Here is an 18,781-nt window from a genome sequence, read left to right as displayed (position 1 = left end):
CTTGCGCAACGGGATTACATCTAAAGTGATCCTGCTGATATACATAGCGACAAGGCGCCAAAAGCAAACACAGCTCATCTCATCACGCCACTAACCACAGCACACGAGGAAGGCCGCAACCCAAAGAACACCTGCACTTCTGAGACAAAAAGACATTTGCAAGAAAAATAGATAATGCAGTGTTTTAGGTCTTAAATGAACTATAATATATTCTTTATTGTGTGTTGTTCCAGTTGCACTAAGTCAAAATGAGAGCTGCTTGTACTGTTTTGCTTACCTTTCACATTTTATTGGGATTAAATATCAGTATAAGTCATTGTACGACATCTTTAATAGACACATTATTTGATCATCGTTATTGCCTTCGTTATATCATTGTTGTTCATGTTGAATGTATAAGTTATAACTGTAAGGCCTCAGTCCCAATGCCAGCACTTTTTGGAGTCCAAAGCCGAGCACAGTTCATAGTTACAGTGCTGCCCCTCAGTGGACATGAGGAAAACTGCAACTGTAGATTCAAACTACCATACAAGGGAGTTAAATGATAAATGATAAATGGGTTGTACTTGTATAGCGCTTTTCTACCTTCAAGGTACTCAAAGCGCTTTGACACTACTTCCACATTTACCCATTCACACACACATTCACACACTGATGGAGGGAGCTGCCATGCAAGGCGCTAACCAGCACCCATCAGGAGCAAGGGTGAAGTGTCTTGCTCAGGACACAACAGACATGACGAGGTTGGTACTAGGTGGGGATTGAACCAGGGACCCTCGGGTTGCGCACTGCCACTCTTCCACTGCGCCACGCCGTCGATTTTTTTTAATTATTCATGATATACATAAAAACATGATTAATGTATTCCACGTGAATTTCGTCCGGCGCCATTTGATTGAAATTAATAATTCAGACAGGAAGTACCGTATTTTTCGGACTATAAGTCGCAGTTTTTTTCATAGTTTGGCCGGGCTCCAGTGCGATTTGTATATGTTTTTTTCCTTCTTTATTATGCATTTTCGGCAGGTGCGACTTATACTCCGGTGCGACTTATACTCCGAAAAATACGGTACATGCTTTTCAGTATGGAGCACAAATGAGATAACATGGCTATATGTTCGTTTCCGTCAATAAAAATAATTAAGCATTCCTTTTATACAATATATACAGAACAGGACAATCAAAACTAAAATATAAATTATAAAAATGTCCTATAGATTATAAAAAATTCAAGATTTCCAAGGTTTTCTCATTGTATCCCAGTTTTTTCTTGCCCTGATGTGGGATCTGAGTCAAAGATGTCGTTGTGGCTTGTGCAGCCCTTTGAGACACTTGTGATTAAGGGCTATATAAATAAACTTTGATTGATTGATTAATTGAAGATGAAACTTTAGTTACAGATTTGTCAAAAAAATGGCAACAGAGCCATCAATTATCACTCTTTTTGTTGTTTTTCTTTCCATTTTGCTGTTTGTATTAAAGGCCTACTGAAATGATTTTTTTTTATTTAAATGGGGATAGCAGATCCATTCTATGTGTCATACTTGATCATTTCGCGATATTGCCATATTTTTGCTGAAAGGATTTAGTATAGAACAACGATGATAAAGTTCGCAACTTTTGGTCGCTGATAAAAAAAAAGTTTTGCCTGTACCGGAAGTAGCGTGACGTCACAAGTTGAAAGTCTCCTCACATTTCCCCATTGTTTACACCAGCAGCGAGAGCGATTGGGACAGAGAAAGCGACGATTACCCCATTAATTTGAGCCAGGATGAAAGATTCGTGGATGAGGAACGTGAGAGTGAAGGATTAGAGTGCAGTGCAGGACGCATCTTTTTTCTCTCTGACCGTAACTTAGGTACAAGGGCTCATTGGATTCCACACTCTCTCCTTTTTCTATTGTGGATCACGGATTTGTATTTTAAACCACCTCGGATACTATATCCTCTTGAAAATGAGAGTCGAGAACGCGAAATGGACATTCACAGTGACTTTTATCTCCACGACAATACATCGGTGAAGCACTTTAGCTACGGAGTTAACGTGATAGCATCGGGCTTAACTGCAGATAGAAACAAAAGAAATAAACCCCTGACTGGAAGGATAGACAGAAAATCAACAATACTATTAAACCATGGAGCTGTAACTACACGGTTAATGCTTTCCAGCCTGGCGAAGCTTAACGATGCTGTTGCTAATGACGCCATTGAATCTAACTTAGCTACGGACCTCGACAGAGCTATGATAAAAACATTAGCTCTCCACCTACGCCAAGCCTCACCTGCTCATCAACACCGAAGCTCACCTGCGTTCCAGCGATCGACGGAGCGATGAAGGACTTCACCCGATCATCAATGCGGTTGGCGGCTAGCGTCGAATAGCGCGTCTGCTATCCAAGTCAAAGTCCTCCTGGTTGTGTTGCTGTAGCCAGACGCTAATACACCGATCGCATCTACAGCTTTCTTCTTTGCAGTCTCCATTGTTCATTAAACAAATTGCAAAAGATTCACCAACACAGATGTCCAGAATACTGTGGAATTTTGCGATGAAAACTGAGCTTTTTGTATTGGATACAATGGCGTCCCAATACTTCCGTTTCAACCATCGACGTCACGCGCATACGTCATCATACCTAGACGTTTTCAACCGGAAGTTTCGCGGGAAATTTAAAATTGCACTTTATAAGTTAACCCGGCCGTATTGGCATGTGTTGCAATGTTAAGATTTCATCATTGATATATAAACTATCAGACTGCGTGGTCGGTAGTAGTGGGTTTCAGTAGGCCTTTAAATACAGAGCAGTGATGCACTTGTAAAATAAATTGTTTTTTTTCTGCCTGGCAACGAGAAGGAGGAAAAAGAAGAAAAAATGAAATATATAAAAAAGAAAACATCCCAGTGCTGTTGTTTTGCTGGTGTGTGGCCTCTCAGACCTAACTCGATGTATGGTTCCATAAGAAAGTCTGTTTGTGTTGATCCTGCAGTGTTCATGGAGTGTGCACCAGGAGTGCCACGAGGAGCAGTGCGGCGCTGACCCCGGCAACATGGCCGCCAGAGCGATACACCTGCCTCCCGTTCAAAGGCTGCACTGGTCTGAAGGTGTTCACCATCGGCCTCCCGCTGGAGAACTCCAGCTGGGAGAACGCAGCCAGCTGTCGCAAAGAAAGTAAACGCACAAGGTAAGAGGGCGTTGCACGTGTGTGTATCCAAGTAGGGGGATGTTGTGTATTGAGTGAACCTGCTGCCTGCTGAGTGGGATGGGGTTCTCGAAGAGCGTCCAGACGACCGCCTCAGCACAGAGTGGTGTGGTGAGGGAGCCGTCATAGCGAAAATACGCAGTCATGTTGGAATGAGGGGCGATGAACATCTGCAGGGAGACGCCTTCCAGCGTGGTTTTTTTGGCTGGGCGTGGGGGAATATGAACAAGATTGCTATTGTTACTAAATAACGAGGAACAAGGCGGGTTTTTTTTCCTTTCTATTTGATTTATTGCGTGCAGGATGACAACGCACGGTCTTATCATGCTGACAAATTGCACTTTAGCACTGCAGAATTGCCCTGACATGTGTGAGCATATGTAACTTACATGGTCGCGTGATTCTTTTCAGGGCGTTTATTAGCGGAGCAAATTTCTTGTTTGCAGAACTTGATTCCTGAAAGGGGACAAGAGAACTGAATTTGTCATTCTCCGTAACGTTTCAAATACAACACATGGTTGCTTTGCTGGTTCCCAGTCGTTAGAATTATGTATCTGTCGTTAAGTTGTTATTATCCCCAAGTAGTAGTAGTAGTAGTGGTGGTGGTGGTCCAGCGTGAGTTTTTTTACCCGCATTGTGCTGTCAATCTGTTTGTACCTTCAACTACGTTGTCCTTGTCCTGATTGCTTGCTCAGGAAACAGACCATTTCCCAAGTGCCTCTGACCATATCTGCTTAGGTCAGGATGGCCACAACTCACATAATCGTTGTGAGTTAGCTACTGAAATATATTGTCAGTGGCATGCCACAAGGCTCAATTATAGAGCCATTTTGTTTTTGTACGAGGGGTGTCAGACAAGATGTTAACCCCGTCCTACAAGTTTTCTCCTTGTAAGTGATCCCCTCCTGTCTCAAACCTTCTCTTCTACGCCTTTACGCACTTCTGGAAGGATTCTTTTGGAATGTTTTGCCGCTATATCGTCCACGTCTCCAAAAACAGTTCCCCTCGATGAAAAGAGGCAAAAAAAAAACCCACACCAAGTCAGGTCCCGTGAGTAGGGAGGTTGGCGATGGCGATGTTCCTCTCGGCTAAAAATAGTTCCTTGTGAGGAGGCACGTTCTCCTGCCACAACTCTCACCTCATCTCATGCACTGAACTGCCACAGGATCTCCTTGTAGACACGCGGGTGGATCTTTCGGCCCTGTGTCACACATTTCTGACACACTTTGAATGTCTTCAAACGTTTACCCTTTTTGACACCATTAATAGCAGTCTGTCAACACACACAACAACACAATCACCTGAAAGAAAAATCCAAGAACGGCGACCCCTGTTCGATCTCTCACGGCCTGCGAAATTGAACTGTACTGTTCTTTGATGTGCACGACGTGCATCTGTGGGACAACAGAAGGGTCGAAAGACGTTTTGAAGCATTTTCTACTGTGTTTTGGTTCAATGCAGTACCGGTACCTCCATTGGAAATCGCTCTCCGTCAAGTGTGTGTTCGGAGCCCGGACCTCCATTTTTGCCCCAGTGGAAGTGGAGCTGAACTGCGTTGTAAGTTCTGACCAGATTACCGCCGTTGATTCTTATACTGGGGGGTAAATCCAACTGAACTGGAACAAAAACAAAATCTGTTGAAGAATCTTCCCAAACTTTTGCTTTCTTTCTGATTCACTGTAAATCATAAGCGGTTTATACTGCAGGTAATTGTTGTTTGATTATTTTACAATTATTCAGCTTCCCCAGTCAAATTGAGTTTAATCACTCACAAGCTAAAAACCAATAAACATATAAAACACAAACAATGAGGGAGCGGCCCAGAATTCAGTAATTTTATAGGTATCGACCGAAATCTGTCAGTATTACCAAGTACCGTATTTTTCGGACTATAAGTCGCAGTTTTTTTCATAGTTTGGCCGGGGGTGCGACTTATACTCAGGAGCGACTTATGTGTGAAATTATTAACACATTACCGTAAAATATCAAATAATATTATTTAGCTCATTCACGTAATAGACTAGACGTATAAGATTTCATGGGATTTAGCCATTAGGAGTGACATATTGTTTGGTAAACGTATAGCATGTTCTATATGTTATAGTTATTTGAATGACTCTTACCATAATATGTTACGTTAACATACCAGGCATGTTCTCAATTGGTTATTTATGCATCATACAACGTACACTTATTCAGCCTGTTGTTCACTATTCTTTATTTATTTTAAATTGCCTTTCAAATGTCTATTCTTGGTGTTGGGTTTTATCAAATAAATTTCCCCCAAAATGCGATTTATTTATGTTTTTTTCCTTCTTTATTATGCATTTTCAGCCGGTGCGACTTATACTCCGGAGCGACTTATACTCCGAAAAATACGGTACAAATTCAGCGTACACATGTTTAATGACTCTAGTTTTTCCATCGACTTCTAAATGCAGCTTAAGTTATTTTAGGCATGTGCTTACGAACAACAAAGATGACTAATTGATTATTAAATATCTATTTTTACTGTAACTGTGCTGCTCATTCAGCTGTTACAAAAATTTAAATGACTAATAAAATGTTGTCTATTTAAAAGAAAGGAAAGGCAATGTGCTAAAAAAAACCCAAAAAAAACACCAAAACATAAAATCAAACTTCCTCAAAAAGAAAAGCATTTTTGTGATGTTTAAAAATCTGAACACTGGTATATTGACTATAGAATAACTATTAGCAGTTTTAACACCCTAATAGACTCAATGTGTTGAATTCTATCTTTGATTAATTCTTAAAATGTTGGCTATTCAATAGATTGTATGTTTAAATCTTACAGTATGATGTGTGTGTGTGTGTGTGTGTGTGCGCGTGTGTGTGTGTGTGTGTGTGTGTGTGTGTGTGTGTGTGTGTGTGTGTGTGTGTGTGTGTGTGTGTGTGTGTGTGTGTGTGTGTGTGTGTGTGTGTGTGTGTGTGTGAGTTATTGTGCTTTTTTTCGGCATTGCAAATTGACGCTGCTTTAAAACGTACTTGAATTGATGTAGACAGAGTTTAGCTGGCTGACTTTGGCTAAAATGATAGTTAAAGTTATTTTTCATACGACTTCGTCTCACTCCAGCTAGGTAGCAAGGTACGCTTACTGAGGTTGTGTACGCATCCTCCTCTCCACTTTAAATGCTCGCGTATCACAGATGTACTGCCATAAAAACAAGGTCTGCTTTGCAAAAATGAGCAGGGTATTCATATTTCTAACAAAGATAAGAGCAAATATCCTCACGCTTTACATGTTATCACTGGCGATGTTTTTGCGGGTGACCCACTTCCGCCAGGAATTACACGGGTGATGATGTCGCGACTAGTGTATTGACAAATTTTATTGTCGACAATGTCACTAATCGTTGCAGCCCTACTTAATAATTTTCAAATTTTCATGCTAACAAAGCAAGAAGAAGGCGTTCGAAAGTATACAGTAAGGCTCAGCTTTTCAAAATGTGCTAGCTCGATGCTAATTTACATTGGACTTGCTATTTATATGCTACCGATGAGCATTAGCAATTGTACATGGCGATTTCAAAACCTCCAAGTTTGGTAATTAAAACCACAACTAAGATGCACGTCACAATTCAACACCTGGTATGTTAATAACACAATACTTACAGTATAAACACTCTATACGACTCAACAAAAGAAAATATTTACACATTCAACTTAATGGCAAAGACTACTTCCTAGCGATGGCAACACTGCTGCCATCTAACGTCTTGGAATTGCAACTGCATATAAATCCTACTATATAATACAGCACAGTACAATACTTGCAAATGAAATGCAGAATTGAAGAAGATGAGAAAGCAAAATGTTTTTTTTAAAACGATTAACATTTATCAATGAATTTTTCACACAAACAAAACTACCGATAATTGGTTCCATGGAGTACTGCTATGCATTCAAATGTGAAAAGTACCAATTTCTACACACACAGTATCTGCAAAACATCCTGATTTTTACTTGTAGGGCTATGTTGTATATAATTAAAGCTATTATGACAATAAGGTTAAAATATTGAGAGAATATGTTCATTACAAGAGGAAAACGGGCAATTTTACAAGAAGACAGCAAATTGACTGGCTATAAGATGAGGCACGTACCTAATTAATGTTTTGACTTTTTTTGTTGACTTTTTTTTTTTTAATAAATATTTAAAATATTTCTCAATCGTGACTTATATCTTCTTTTATTACAGCTTTTTACTCGGGAAGAATATTACTTACTCATGTGTTCTCATAACAGTGTGGCTTTTTAATCAATAAAAATACTTCATTCTTGAAAAAAGAATAGTTTTTGCTTAATATTACCACCTAAAAATATATATGACTTTTTTATAATCACTTTTTAGTCCTTTAGATTTGATTAATAATAACTATTTTATTTATTTAACTAATTAATAGTTTAGATAGCCCTAACCCTCTTTTGTACCAAATGTAAGTAAGTTTTCATCATGGAGCTTCATTTAAAGCGGTCTTACCGGTGTGGCCGTTGTTGGAAAGGTGTCCGTGAAAAGTGTCTTGATAGCCGATGAGGTGCAGAGGAGTGAGACGTCCATCGGGTAATGTTCTCCTTGTAACAATGTTGACTGGTGACTGAGCTTTACTGATGCAGTGATGAGAAACAAGATCCCAATCATCTGGCCCTGTTGATAAAAATAATACAAATCTTCAAAATAATTTGATTATACAAATGAGTTTAATTTCAAGCAAACAAGGGCAGTTGGTGACTTTTACCTGAGCAGGTGTGATTGCAGGAAACCTCAGACTGATAACACCAATCTGGAAAACAAATATTAAGCATCAGTAAAGCAGCATCAACAGTTTGATTATTGAATATTTCTACCTGCCCCTGAGACAATCTCCATGAAAGACATGAAGAAAAATAGCAGCATTGTAAATCCACCTGCTTTTGCTGGTATGTACATTTTTATCACTGATATCTATAAGAGAGTTGGACCAGGCTCACCTAGGACCACCTGACAAGCCCGCCCACAGTCTGAGCTTTGCTTTTTTTATGGCACCTGATTTCACTGGATATTTAGCAACCACAGATATGTAAAGAATGACAGTCAGCAGATAAATATATTAATAATTACAGGCCTTATTTGAATTGTACAAATGTTCATAATTCAATATAATAATGTACACATTGTGCATACTCATTTAAATGAAAATGGTGTTATTATTTAAACCCCAAGACATTTTACAATTAATTGGGTGCTTAAAAAAAAGCTTTATTAAAAGACCTGACAAGAAATAACAGGTGTCGCAGAAAATGCTAAGCTTTCGCGAACGCACCATATGACGTATGCGGAAATGGGCGTGTCTGTGTAGATACGCGGGCGCCGCCTGCATTCAATTTGTTCACGACCGCAGTGACGCAGTTCTGCCCCAAATTGAACAATAAACAAATATTAGCGTTCTTTATAAAAAAAATAAGAAAAGGAACGCCGAGAGTGATGGAACGCTGGAGGGGCAGAGTTGCTCTCGTCACCGGAGCCTCGGTTGGAATCGGAGCGGCCATTGCTAAAGAGTTGGTCAGTTTCGGTATGATAGTGGTGGGCTGTGCGAGGGACCTGGACAAATTAAAGGTTTGTTTGCACAAACGTCTTTTCTTAATAACTCTCAAAGTGTTATGCAGAAAGATTATTGTGTATAAACGCGGTGCTTTTATTCATAGACAATATAGCAAAGTAGTACAAGAAACACGTTTGAGCGATTTTTTTGCAAATAAATCAGTTGACAGGAGTCGTCGACGCTTGTCTTAAAGTGGCCAATGTCTGCAAAAAAACAGAAACAATAATGTTATCAAACTTATCCAACTTAAACATAAAGCAAGAGAACATGTAAGACCAAGTAGTAAGCCTATGATGCGTTCAGGTTACCTCCAATCAGTCAAATATTAACCTTTGAAAACAAGACACAGCTGATCATTATTGTGTTGGATTAACTCTGATGAAGTGCTGCTTTTAAACATACTAAAATAACTATTTTCAGACTCTGTCAGTCATGGCTGTGAATGACATTTGTGGCGCCCTCTATGGGTTGTGGGCTAAATTGCTTCGGTTCAGTTCAGTTTAATCATTTATAAAGCACATTTTAAACAACCCCAGTTGGCCCAAGTGCTGTACACAGGGGCGTCACTAGCTTTTAAGGACAGGGGGGGCTAGGAGATGCACAGGATGCGAGCGAACGTTACGCACAAAAGCACAAAACTTCACAAACGGCTACCAAAGACTTAGAAATTATTCATTGTTATTATTATTATTTTAAAAAAATGCACGGGACGAAATTAAATGCTCCCCGGGACGATGGCTTTTAACCATTTTTTATCTTTTTTTTTAATGTATTTATTCATTTTACATTTTAGATTAAATGTCTTGGTTTTTCCTCCCTCTGAAAATCCTATGAAATGTTTAACAAGCCATCCTATAATATTACAACAGCTATTAATCTAACAATACAATAAAACAAATATATTTAATGATGTTTTTTTCATTATTTTAACAATAGGCTAATGTACATTACTTTATATAGATTCTACAAGAAACACAAAACTTAAAAACGAAATTATTTACAATTGCACACACAAGGTTTCGTGCAGCTTCACTCATTGTAAAGGAAGATAATGTGCTTCGTACACCTGCAGGACCGCAAGCAAGGTCGCAGAGAAAATGCGGACTGGAATTTGAGTGATGTGGGCATTTTCTATCTGAACAAGTGGAATGGATTGGATACCGACGCACTAAAGGGGCTCTCTACCTTACGCTACGAAGTGAGGGGAAACTGAGTGAATGATAACAGGTTATATGATTATTTATTTAAACTCATATTCGGGCCACTTTATAATGAATATGTATTTGTAAAAAAAAAAAATATATATATATATATATATATATATATATATATATATATATATATATATATATATATATATATATATAACACCAAATTATTTAGGGGGGCTTAAGAATATTTTAGGGGGGCTTGAGCCCCCCTAAAATAGGCCTAACAACGCCAATGGCTGTACAGACATAAGATACCATTTTAAAAATAGTGCAAAGCAGTGTCAAATGTACATTTTACAACAGCAGGGTGAATAAAATGCTACAATAGCAATTAAACTTGAAAACGGGTGTGAAACTAATTTTCATTGAGGGCCACATTGCAGTTATTGCTGCCCTGAGAGCGCCACTTGTAATACTATATATAAATAAATACAATTGTATAACCATCTCAGCCATCCACTTTATTTATATAGCACATTTAAACAACAAAAATGTTTCCAAAGTGCTGCTGAACAATATTAAAAACAATATTCAAATATTATCCTTAGCTCCACCAATGACTGAATAAAAACAAAAAATAAATAAATATAAAACCAATATAAAAATAAATATGATTAAAAACGATTTTAAAGGGTAAAACCAATTAAAACAGTAAATAGAAATCTAAATTTATAAAAAACACAGAGGACAACAGAGGACCACACAACTCACGTAGTGTTAAAAGTCAAAGAATAAAAGTGGGTCTTAAGCCGAGACTTAAAACACTCCACTGTGGGAGCAGTTCGAACATGGAGGGGCAGAGTGTTCCAGAGCTTAGGGCCGACCACAGAGAAGGCCCTGTCTCCCCTGGATTTAAGTCTGGTCTTGGGCACCACGAGCTGGAGCTGGCTCTCGGACCTCAGAGCGCGCGCAGGAGTGTAAATTTGGATGAGGTCCGAGATATAATGAGGTGCCAGTCCATGTAAAGCTTTAAAAACAAACAGCAATTCTAAAATGAACAGGGAGCCAGTGCAAACTCTGAAGAATTGGGGTTGTATGCTTGCGTTTCCTGGTCCCTGTTAAAAGTCGTGCTGCTGCGTTCTGGACTAACTGCAACATGATATTATCTCACATTTGCAGAAGGGGAAAGCGGTAGAAAATTGATGGATGGAATTGCAGATGCATTTGTTTATTTATTTATTTTTTTACATAGAATTTGATGGATAACTTGCTTTGAAATCATCCATCCATCTATTTTCCACCGCTTGTCCCTGTCGGGGTCGAATCTATATATATTTTTTTATCTTGGAAACATTTTTGAAATGTACGATATTTGTTGCATTATTAGATCATATTGATTGAAATTGGAAGTTTCAAAGATATGCAATTGCATGTCCGTAGTGCGCATCAAAATAGAAAGAACGAATGCATTTAGTAAGAAAAGATAAGGTACTTTATTGACGCACACTTTTTCCAGGCTTTTGTGGGCCACATAAAACGACGTGGCGGGCCAGATCTGGCCTCCGGCCTTGAGTTTGACACCCGTGCCTTAAAAGAAGTGCAAAAAGATATCACATAAGAATACTAAAATGTAGTAAATTAATCAAATGTATAAAACAAGAAATAACGACCAAGATATCCTGCCTAACTGGATTTGATTTGGAAAATATATTTTCATATTTTTCATTTTAAAAAGTAAAACAATATATGTATATAATTTTTGAAGAATAACAGCCTGCATGTTAACTTTGTGTTATTGGTGTCAACACTTACATTTTTTCTCACTGCATTACATCTCTTTGCTCTTTTATCACACTTTTTTAATGTTGTTTTTTTAGTAATATTTTTAGAATGTACTGCGGGCCGTTTAAAAAAAAAAAAAGATCTTTGGGCTGCACTTAGCTCGAGCCCCAGCAATGGCCATGTTTTTCAACCAGTCATGCTAAAATTTTACACACGTGCTTGTCAGTCTCCTAAAGGCACAAACTAACCAACCTAAACGTCCTATGGTGTTTTGTAGAGCACATTGAGCTGTGTGAGAAATTTCAAGTCAATCCAACTTATGGGGTTTAATAACAGTCCCACCATGTTGTGTATTTGTCGGGGACCTATCTTCCGCTCTCTGACATCTACGTTGTTTCTCAAACAGTCCGTGGCAGCCGAGTGTCTCAGTGAAGGCCACAGTGGCGTTCTGGTACCGTTCAAGTGCGACCTGACTAGTGAAGAGGATATCGCTTCCATGTTCTCGGCTATCAAGGCCCAGCATAAGGGCGTGGACGTGTGCATCAACAACGCAGGCGCAGCTCATCCTGAACCCCTGCTGAGTGGCAGAACAAGCGGCTGGAAGAACATGTTGGACGTAAGTTCAGATGAGCACACAAAGGACGGTGTAATTTATAACTGATGATTGTGCGCCTGCAGCTGAACGTCCTCGCCTTGTCCATATGTTCACGAGAGGCTTATCAGTCCATGAAGGACAGAAATGTTGACGACGGACATATTATCAACATAAACAGGTACAAGCTTCTTTCGCTCCTGTCTGTTACAGTCAACCTCCATACCTTATGTTTCCAGGATGTTTGTATAAATCTGTGAATTTTTTATAATTTATTTTAAAAGTCTAATTGAATCAATTTCCAATCATGTTATTTCCATTAGTGTTAATTATCTGTACAGGAAAGATGGATAAATGTTTATTTTTTTCTGCAATTTGAATATTTTTTTTACAAATGTAACTTTAATTTAATTTACTATTCAATAGTACTTAAAATAGAAATATGTATATATTTTTTTTATAATTTAAGATGTATTTCTAAAACATATGTTAAACTTGTTAAAAAGTTCCTTTCATTGAAATTATTTAAAAAAAATCGATTTTAATTTTATTTATTAAGTTTAACCAGTTTTTTCCACAGGTATTAATTATCTGTACAGGCAAGATAGAAAAATTAATGTTTATTTTCCATGTAATTTAAATGTTTTACAAATTTAATTATATTTTAATTGCCCTTTAATGATATTTTAAATACAAATCTTTGTTTTTTAATAATTTATTCAAGATGTTTTTTGTTTTTTTAAATATGTTGAACTTCCGTTTATTGAAACTATTTAATTTAATTTGAATTCACTAAGTTAAACCAGTTTTCCACAGGTGTTATTTAACGTACAGGTAAGATAGAGGAGATCCTTGCCTATTTGCAGATTTTTTTAAAGGAAAAAAAGACCAGTGGTAACTTGGTGCCATCTTCATGGAAAACCGAGTGCTGCAGCTATGAGTCCAGCAGAGGGCGCTGACTCGCATGTTAATTCACTCCAATGACATGATGTGCTGTTGTCTACCTGCATGTTTTGTAAGCACAATACTGTTTTTATTCATTGTTGTCATGTGTTGTGTTTGTGTTGCAGCATGGCCGGTCATCGCATGGTCAGCAACCCAGATGTGCACTTCTACAGCGCCACCAAGTTTGCAGTGACGGCGCTGACGGAGGCTCTGAGGCGGGAGCTGCGAGAGGCCAACTCCCACATCCGTACCTCTGTAGGACGCAATCACCCACACGTTTTTTGTCATTCATTGTTTCTTTGTTCTTTGCAACGGGTCACTTGACTAAACTCGCGTTGCTGAACACTTTTTTTTTGCTGTTTAAAAAAATTTATTTTGTTCCCAATTCACTCTAAAATCTACCGGTGAGCCTCTTCGGCCAGGCCGAGTTGGTTCTCCTGCCCTGGTTCTCTTCTCTGATATTCGAGAAATCGCAATAATAGAATTTATTTGCTTAAATACTTTCATTAATGTACTGTGGAGGGAACAACTTGATGGATTATTTTCAGTCATTTTATTCAATTCTAGTAAGAAGGTCCCCCATCTAACCGTCCTTCAAGGACCTCCAATTAAAAATGGCCATTGGAAGTTTCTGTAAAGCAGAGCCACACAATGATGGCAATAATAATATTAATTAAAACAAATTATTTAAAACGTGCACACAAGCCAATCAAAACAAACTTTATTTATACAGCACCTTTCATACAAAGGCAAGTGGCAACACAAAGTGCTTCAGGGAAGACAAAAAGAGATGACACCAAGCATGCGAAATGTCCGGAAAAACGCGAAAATCAGCGTTTTCTTAACATTAATTTTCACGTCAAAATATAAATTCTTTTTGTTTTTTATAAATGTTTTTATTAAATTTGACTGGTATTACAATATTTAATAGAACAGTAGTCACATTTTCCCCTTTTTTCAAAATATAAATTCTGAGTTTTTAACTCTAATTAAAAAATTGTTGAACGCTCACCTCAGCCGCAGGTACTCGCTGTTCCTTTTGCCTAAACGCCGCAATGAATTACCAGACAGGAAGATGATCAGAAGTGCCAAAACAAACTCGCTAGTTAACATAGTTAGTCGCCTCTCCGCTCACATGTTGACGACTTTCTACTTTGCTGCTAATCATATTTAGATGATTACAATCCGAACACAGTTAGTTCAGAACCAGTTCTAGTTCTAACGTATTTATTAGTAGCCAGCGAGAAGGTATATTTTTATGTGACGGATATAAACAGCGGTCACAACACCGGAAGTAAATAGTAAATGGGTTATACTTGTATAGCGCTTTTCTACCTTCAAGGTACTGAAAGCGCTTTGACACTATTTCCACATTCACCCATTCACACACTGATGGCAGGAGGTGCAATGCAAGGCCCTAACCACGACCCATCAGGAGCAAGGGTGAAGTTTCTTGCTCAAGGACACAACGGACGTGACTAGGATGGCGCAAGCTGGGAATCGAACCAGGAAACCCTCAAGTTTCTGGCACGGCCGCTCTGCCAATTAAGCCACCCTGAGCCCTATCAAGCATATTACCCGATAGGGCATAGCTACAGGATAGAGTTGCCAAATGGGAAACGTTTTCAGAGTTCTTTGCGTGCATGTTATATAATTTTACATGACATTTTCAGAGGTAATAATGTTAGTTATTATAATAATGCTAAAAACTAAAAACCCCTCAAAAATATGTAGTACCTTACATAGGACATGTAAGTGTCAAAAAGACAGCCAAAAGAGGTTGGTAGATGAGAATGAATCCAAAGGTAAATTATAATGTACAAATGCACCCAATTGCAGGAAATGTAGTCTTGATTCTTGGCAGCACTTCATGCTGATTTATACATTTTCCTTATTTTTTTCTTTCATTAGTTTACCTCTTTTTTTTTCTCAATAAGTGCTCACATGCCTGAAACCCACACATACAAACACGCACACACAGCACTATTGACAATAATAATAATAATAATAATGGATTAGATTTTATATCGCGCATTTCTATTATTAGATACTCAAAGCGCTCACAGAGAAGTGGGAACCTATCATTCATTCACACCTTGTGGTGGTAAGCTACATTTGTAGCCACAGCTGCCCTGGGGTAGACTGACGGAAGCAAGGCTGCCAGTTTGCGCCTACGCCCTTTCTGACCACCACCTATCATTCATTCACCAGTGTGAGCGGCACCGGGGGCAAGGGTGAAGTGTCCTGCCCAAGGACACAACAGCAGCGATTTGGATGTCAAGAGGCGGGGAGCGAATCTGCAACCCTCAGGTCTCTGGCACGGCTGCTCTACCCACTACGCCATACCGCCCCAATAACACGTGGCATGGCACCTGGAGAATACCTCAAATTAACGCCATCTAAAAAATAGTGTGAAACATGTTATAGAATATATGTATAAAAAAAAAAAAATATATATAAATAATTCATTAATACATATTAAAAAAAACATTTAGAGAATAATAGTATAAATAATACCAATAAATAAAGATAACGCAATCATAATTAGAAGCATAAGAACAGTTTGACATAATTGGTTAAAAGCCTTTTTTAAAAAGTGTGTCTTTAACTTTTTTTTTTTAAATATATCAGCAGTCCAGTCCTGTGGGAGCCATAGTCTAAATATCGCCTCACCATAAGTCTTTGATCTAGTATTTAGTAAAGATAAAGGTTTGGTGCCGGAGGACCTCAGGATCAATGAGGGTTGATACGGTTCAAGTAGGTCACATAGATGAGAAGGTGTAAAAACTAATAATTGAACTTTAAAATAGACCCTGAAGTGGATGGGGAGGCAATGCAGCGACTTTAAAACTGGTGTAATGTGCGCCTTCTCCCTGGCTCTCGTCAGCTCCCGGTCAGCTGAAATTTGTAAAATTGTGGAGTTCAAATATTCTTTTTGGGAACACCAGAGAGCAGAGCATTACAATAGTCTTAAGGACAGGAAATAAAAGTGTGCATTAGCACCTCTGTGTTGGCCTAAGAGAGAAACAGGCGGACTCTGACTGTGTTCTTGATATCAACTTGTCTTGTTTGCAAATGGGAAGAAATAAAAATGTTGTCGAGTCAGCATCACCCAATGAATATAAGGCTTTCTTTGGCTTTTTGCAGTGTATTTCCCCTGGCCTGGTGGAGACTGAATTTGCTCTTCGTCTCTACAGTGGCGACGCTGAAAAAGCTGACAAAGCTTTCAGCAAATACAAGGTACCGTTATTGTTATAGCAATTATTATTAGCAAGCAAGAGAGAGTTTGACACAGTCCTCCCTGCTCTTTCAGCCGCTGGACGCTAAAGATGTTGCTGATGCTGTCACCTACGTCCTCAGTGCCCCTCCACACGTGCAGGTGTGCATGTGTGTCTCAGTACATGTGTGTGTGTGTGTGTGTGTGTGTGTGTTTGTTGTACATGTGTGTGTTCAACCTTTGCTCCTCCACGGTAGAAATATCAGCCATTGAAGCAGATAACACTCACATATCTTTTCTTTTTTGCTAGGTTGGTGATGTTCAGATGAGACCCGTGGAGCAGTCCTTGTAGAAGCAGTTCTAAAACTAATGTAACTAACGCTCTTATTGTGCATTCTTTCATTTCTATCTTTTGGAAATGATGATTACACTCTAAAGTAAAAAAAAAAAAAAAAAAAGTGCACTTTGTCATTACTAATCACCTATAACACATTTGCAACAGCATAAAAAATACAATTATACAAAAAGGATAAACAATTAAAAACAAAGTGATTGTCAGCATACAACGATGCCTTCAATGTCTAGTTTATTTCAAGTCACCTGGACCACTGCAATGCACTTTATGCTGGCAATAGCCAAAAAGCTCTCCCCCGGTTACAGTTATTCCAGAACGCGGCAGCACGACTTTTAACAGGGGCCAGGAAACGCGAGCATCATTTTTAAGACTTTGCACTGGCTCCCTGTTCATTTTAGAATTTATTTTAAAATTTTGCTGTTTGGTTTTAAAGCTTAGCATGGATTGGCACCTCATTGTATCCAAATTTACACTCCTGCGCGCGCTCTGAGATCCGAGAGCCAGCTCCAGCTGGTGGTGCCCAAGACGAGACATAAAACCAGCGGAGACAGGGCCTTCTCTAAGCTCTGGAACACTCTGCCCCTCCATGTTCGAACTGCTCCCACAGTGGAGTGTTTTAAGTCTCGTCTTAAGACCCACTTTTATTCTCTGGCTTTTAACACTACGTGAGTTGTGTGGTCCTCTGTGTTTTTAAAATGTTTTTTCTATTTACTGTTTTAATTGGTTTTACTCTTTAAAATCGTTTTTAATCATATCTATTTTTATATTTATTTATTTTGTTTTTATTCAGTCATTGGTGGAGCTAAAGATAGTATTTGAATCTTGTTTTTAATATTTTTGTGCAGCACTTTCGAAACATTTTGTTGTTTAAATGTGCTATATAAATAAAGTGGATTGGATAGTTTGTTCCCTCTGAGGTTTCAATCAGTTTTAATAAGAACTCCATCAATCTTTGATTTAGATAAAGCACTTCCCTCAGCTGATGCTGTACAGGAAATGTCACATTGCATATCTTTATTAATTATGACTTTACGAGGCCTCATTGTTGACAAGATTGTCGTTCGCTAGACTTTGTCTTGTTTGTACTGATAAGGGAACTGCAGCTTTTTCTTTGATAAGTTCCGAGACTTTAATTGATCAATGACCATAAAGGGATCTCCTAATAGTAGAAGTTGTATGCTCTATTTTTGTTGTCAGTATTGTAAGCCTTTTTTGACATCTAAATCCCAAATGTACCGATGTGTGTTTGTGGTACAGTAAGTATTCTCTTTACAGGTGTTCATGTACTTAGCTGCAGAGATTGCAGTCATTTATTTAAATGTCTGTTTTGAAAGGAGGCCTTTATTTGAACAGATTATTTACTGTTATTGTATACAATTTAAAAAGTATGTGTGTATCTCGTACTCATGCTTACTATACACTTGATGTTTTTTTTGTTTACTCTCAAAGTGGGATTTTTCCCACTTTCCTGTAGCAGTCTAGAACGTTCCATCAGTCCTCCAATCAGGTATGAGCTACACTCTAATGACCATGCTGACGTATTCAGGTTACATTTCATGGATAAATGTTTGCTTAGTCAATCTGGTTCTTGTAAGTTCAAGTGGGCAACAAACTGAGATGTGATATCGATAGGCGCAAAGGTTGAAAAAGGTATTTAGTGTGGATTGATCCCCAATTTTTTTAAAGATATATAGATTTTGGTTAGTTTTAGAAATTAAGATGGGTTTTTTTCTAAATGCTGCAGAATTTTTTCCCCTCAAAATTGTCTCCACCTTTTGAATGATATTGATATAAAACATATGTATTTCTTAATATAGATGCCAAATGAAGTCAACTAACTATGAACTATAGGCCAGATTATTGTATTAATACATACAAAGTTCTAGTTTCACCACGCTCCACTGTAATGACCCTAAATGTCCACTAGATGTCACTGACTGCT

The 18,781-nt window shown here is 38.3% G+C and overlaps 2 protein-coding genes across 2 annotated transcripts; one reads left to right on the top strand and one right to left on the bottom strand.

Annotated features, from left to right (window-relative positions):
• Nucleotides 1-2,987: 2,987 nt before the first annotated feature.
• Nucleotides 2,988-8,112, bottom strand: ca4b (carbonic anhydrase IV b). Its single transcript, XM_061973268.1, has 8 exons — nucleotides 8,064-8,112; nucleotides 7,955-7,999; nucleotides 7,699-7,863; nucleotides 4,668-4,813; nucleotides 4,499-4,591; nucleotides 3,587-3,653; nucleotides 3,239-3,402; nucleotides 2,988-3,152 (listed from the first exon to the last, which is right to left on the bottom strand). Exons 1-8 carry the CDS (start codon nucleotides 8,110-8,112, stop codon nucleotides 2,988-2,990), a joined length of 894 nt encoding a protein of 297 aa, XP_061829252.1.
• A 431-nt stretch (nucleotides 8,113-8,543) lies between these two features.
• LOC133614551 (dehydrogenase/reductase SDR family member 11-like) lies at nucleotides 8,544-17,705 on the top strand. The gene is made up of 7 exons (XM_061972594.2): nucleotides 8,544-8,811; nucleotides 12,137-12,346; nucleotides 12,409-12,503; nucleotides 13,393-13,522; nucleotides 16,415-16,507; nucleotides 16,581-16,646; nucleotides 16,795-17,705. The coding sequence occupies exons 1-7, from the start codon at nucleotides 8,680-8,682 to the stop codon at nucleotides 16,834-16,836; spliced, it is 768 nt and encodes a 255-aa protein (XP_061828578.1). The 5' UTR covers nucleotides 8,544-8,679; the 3' UTR covers nucleotides 16,837-17,705.
• Nucleotides 17,706-18,781: the final 1,076 nt, after the last annotated feature.

The sequence above is a fragment of the Nerophis lumbriciformis genome, linkage group LG17, assembly GCF_033978685.3.
Source record: "Nerophis lumbriciformis linkage group LG17, RoL_Nlum_v2.1, whole genome shotgun sequence".
In the NCBI taxonomy this organism is placed as follows: domain Eukaryota; kingdom Metazoa; phylum Chordata; class Actinopteri; order Syngnathiformes; family Syngnathidae; genus Nerophis; species Nerophis lumbriciformis.
Note: the sequence above shows the minus strand (reverse complement) of the source record. Positions and strands in the feature narration are given on the sequence as shown.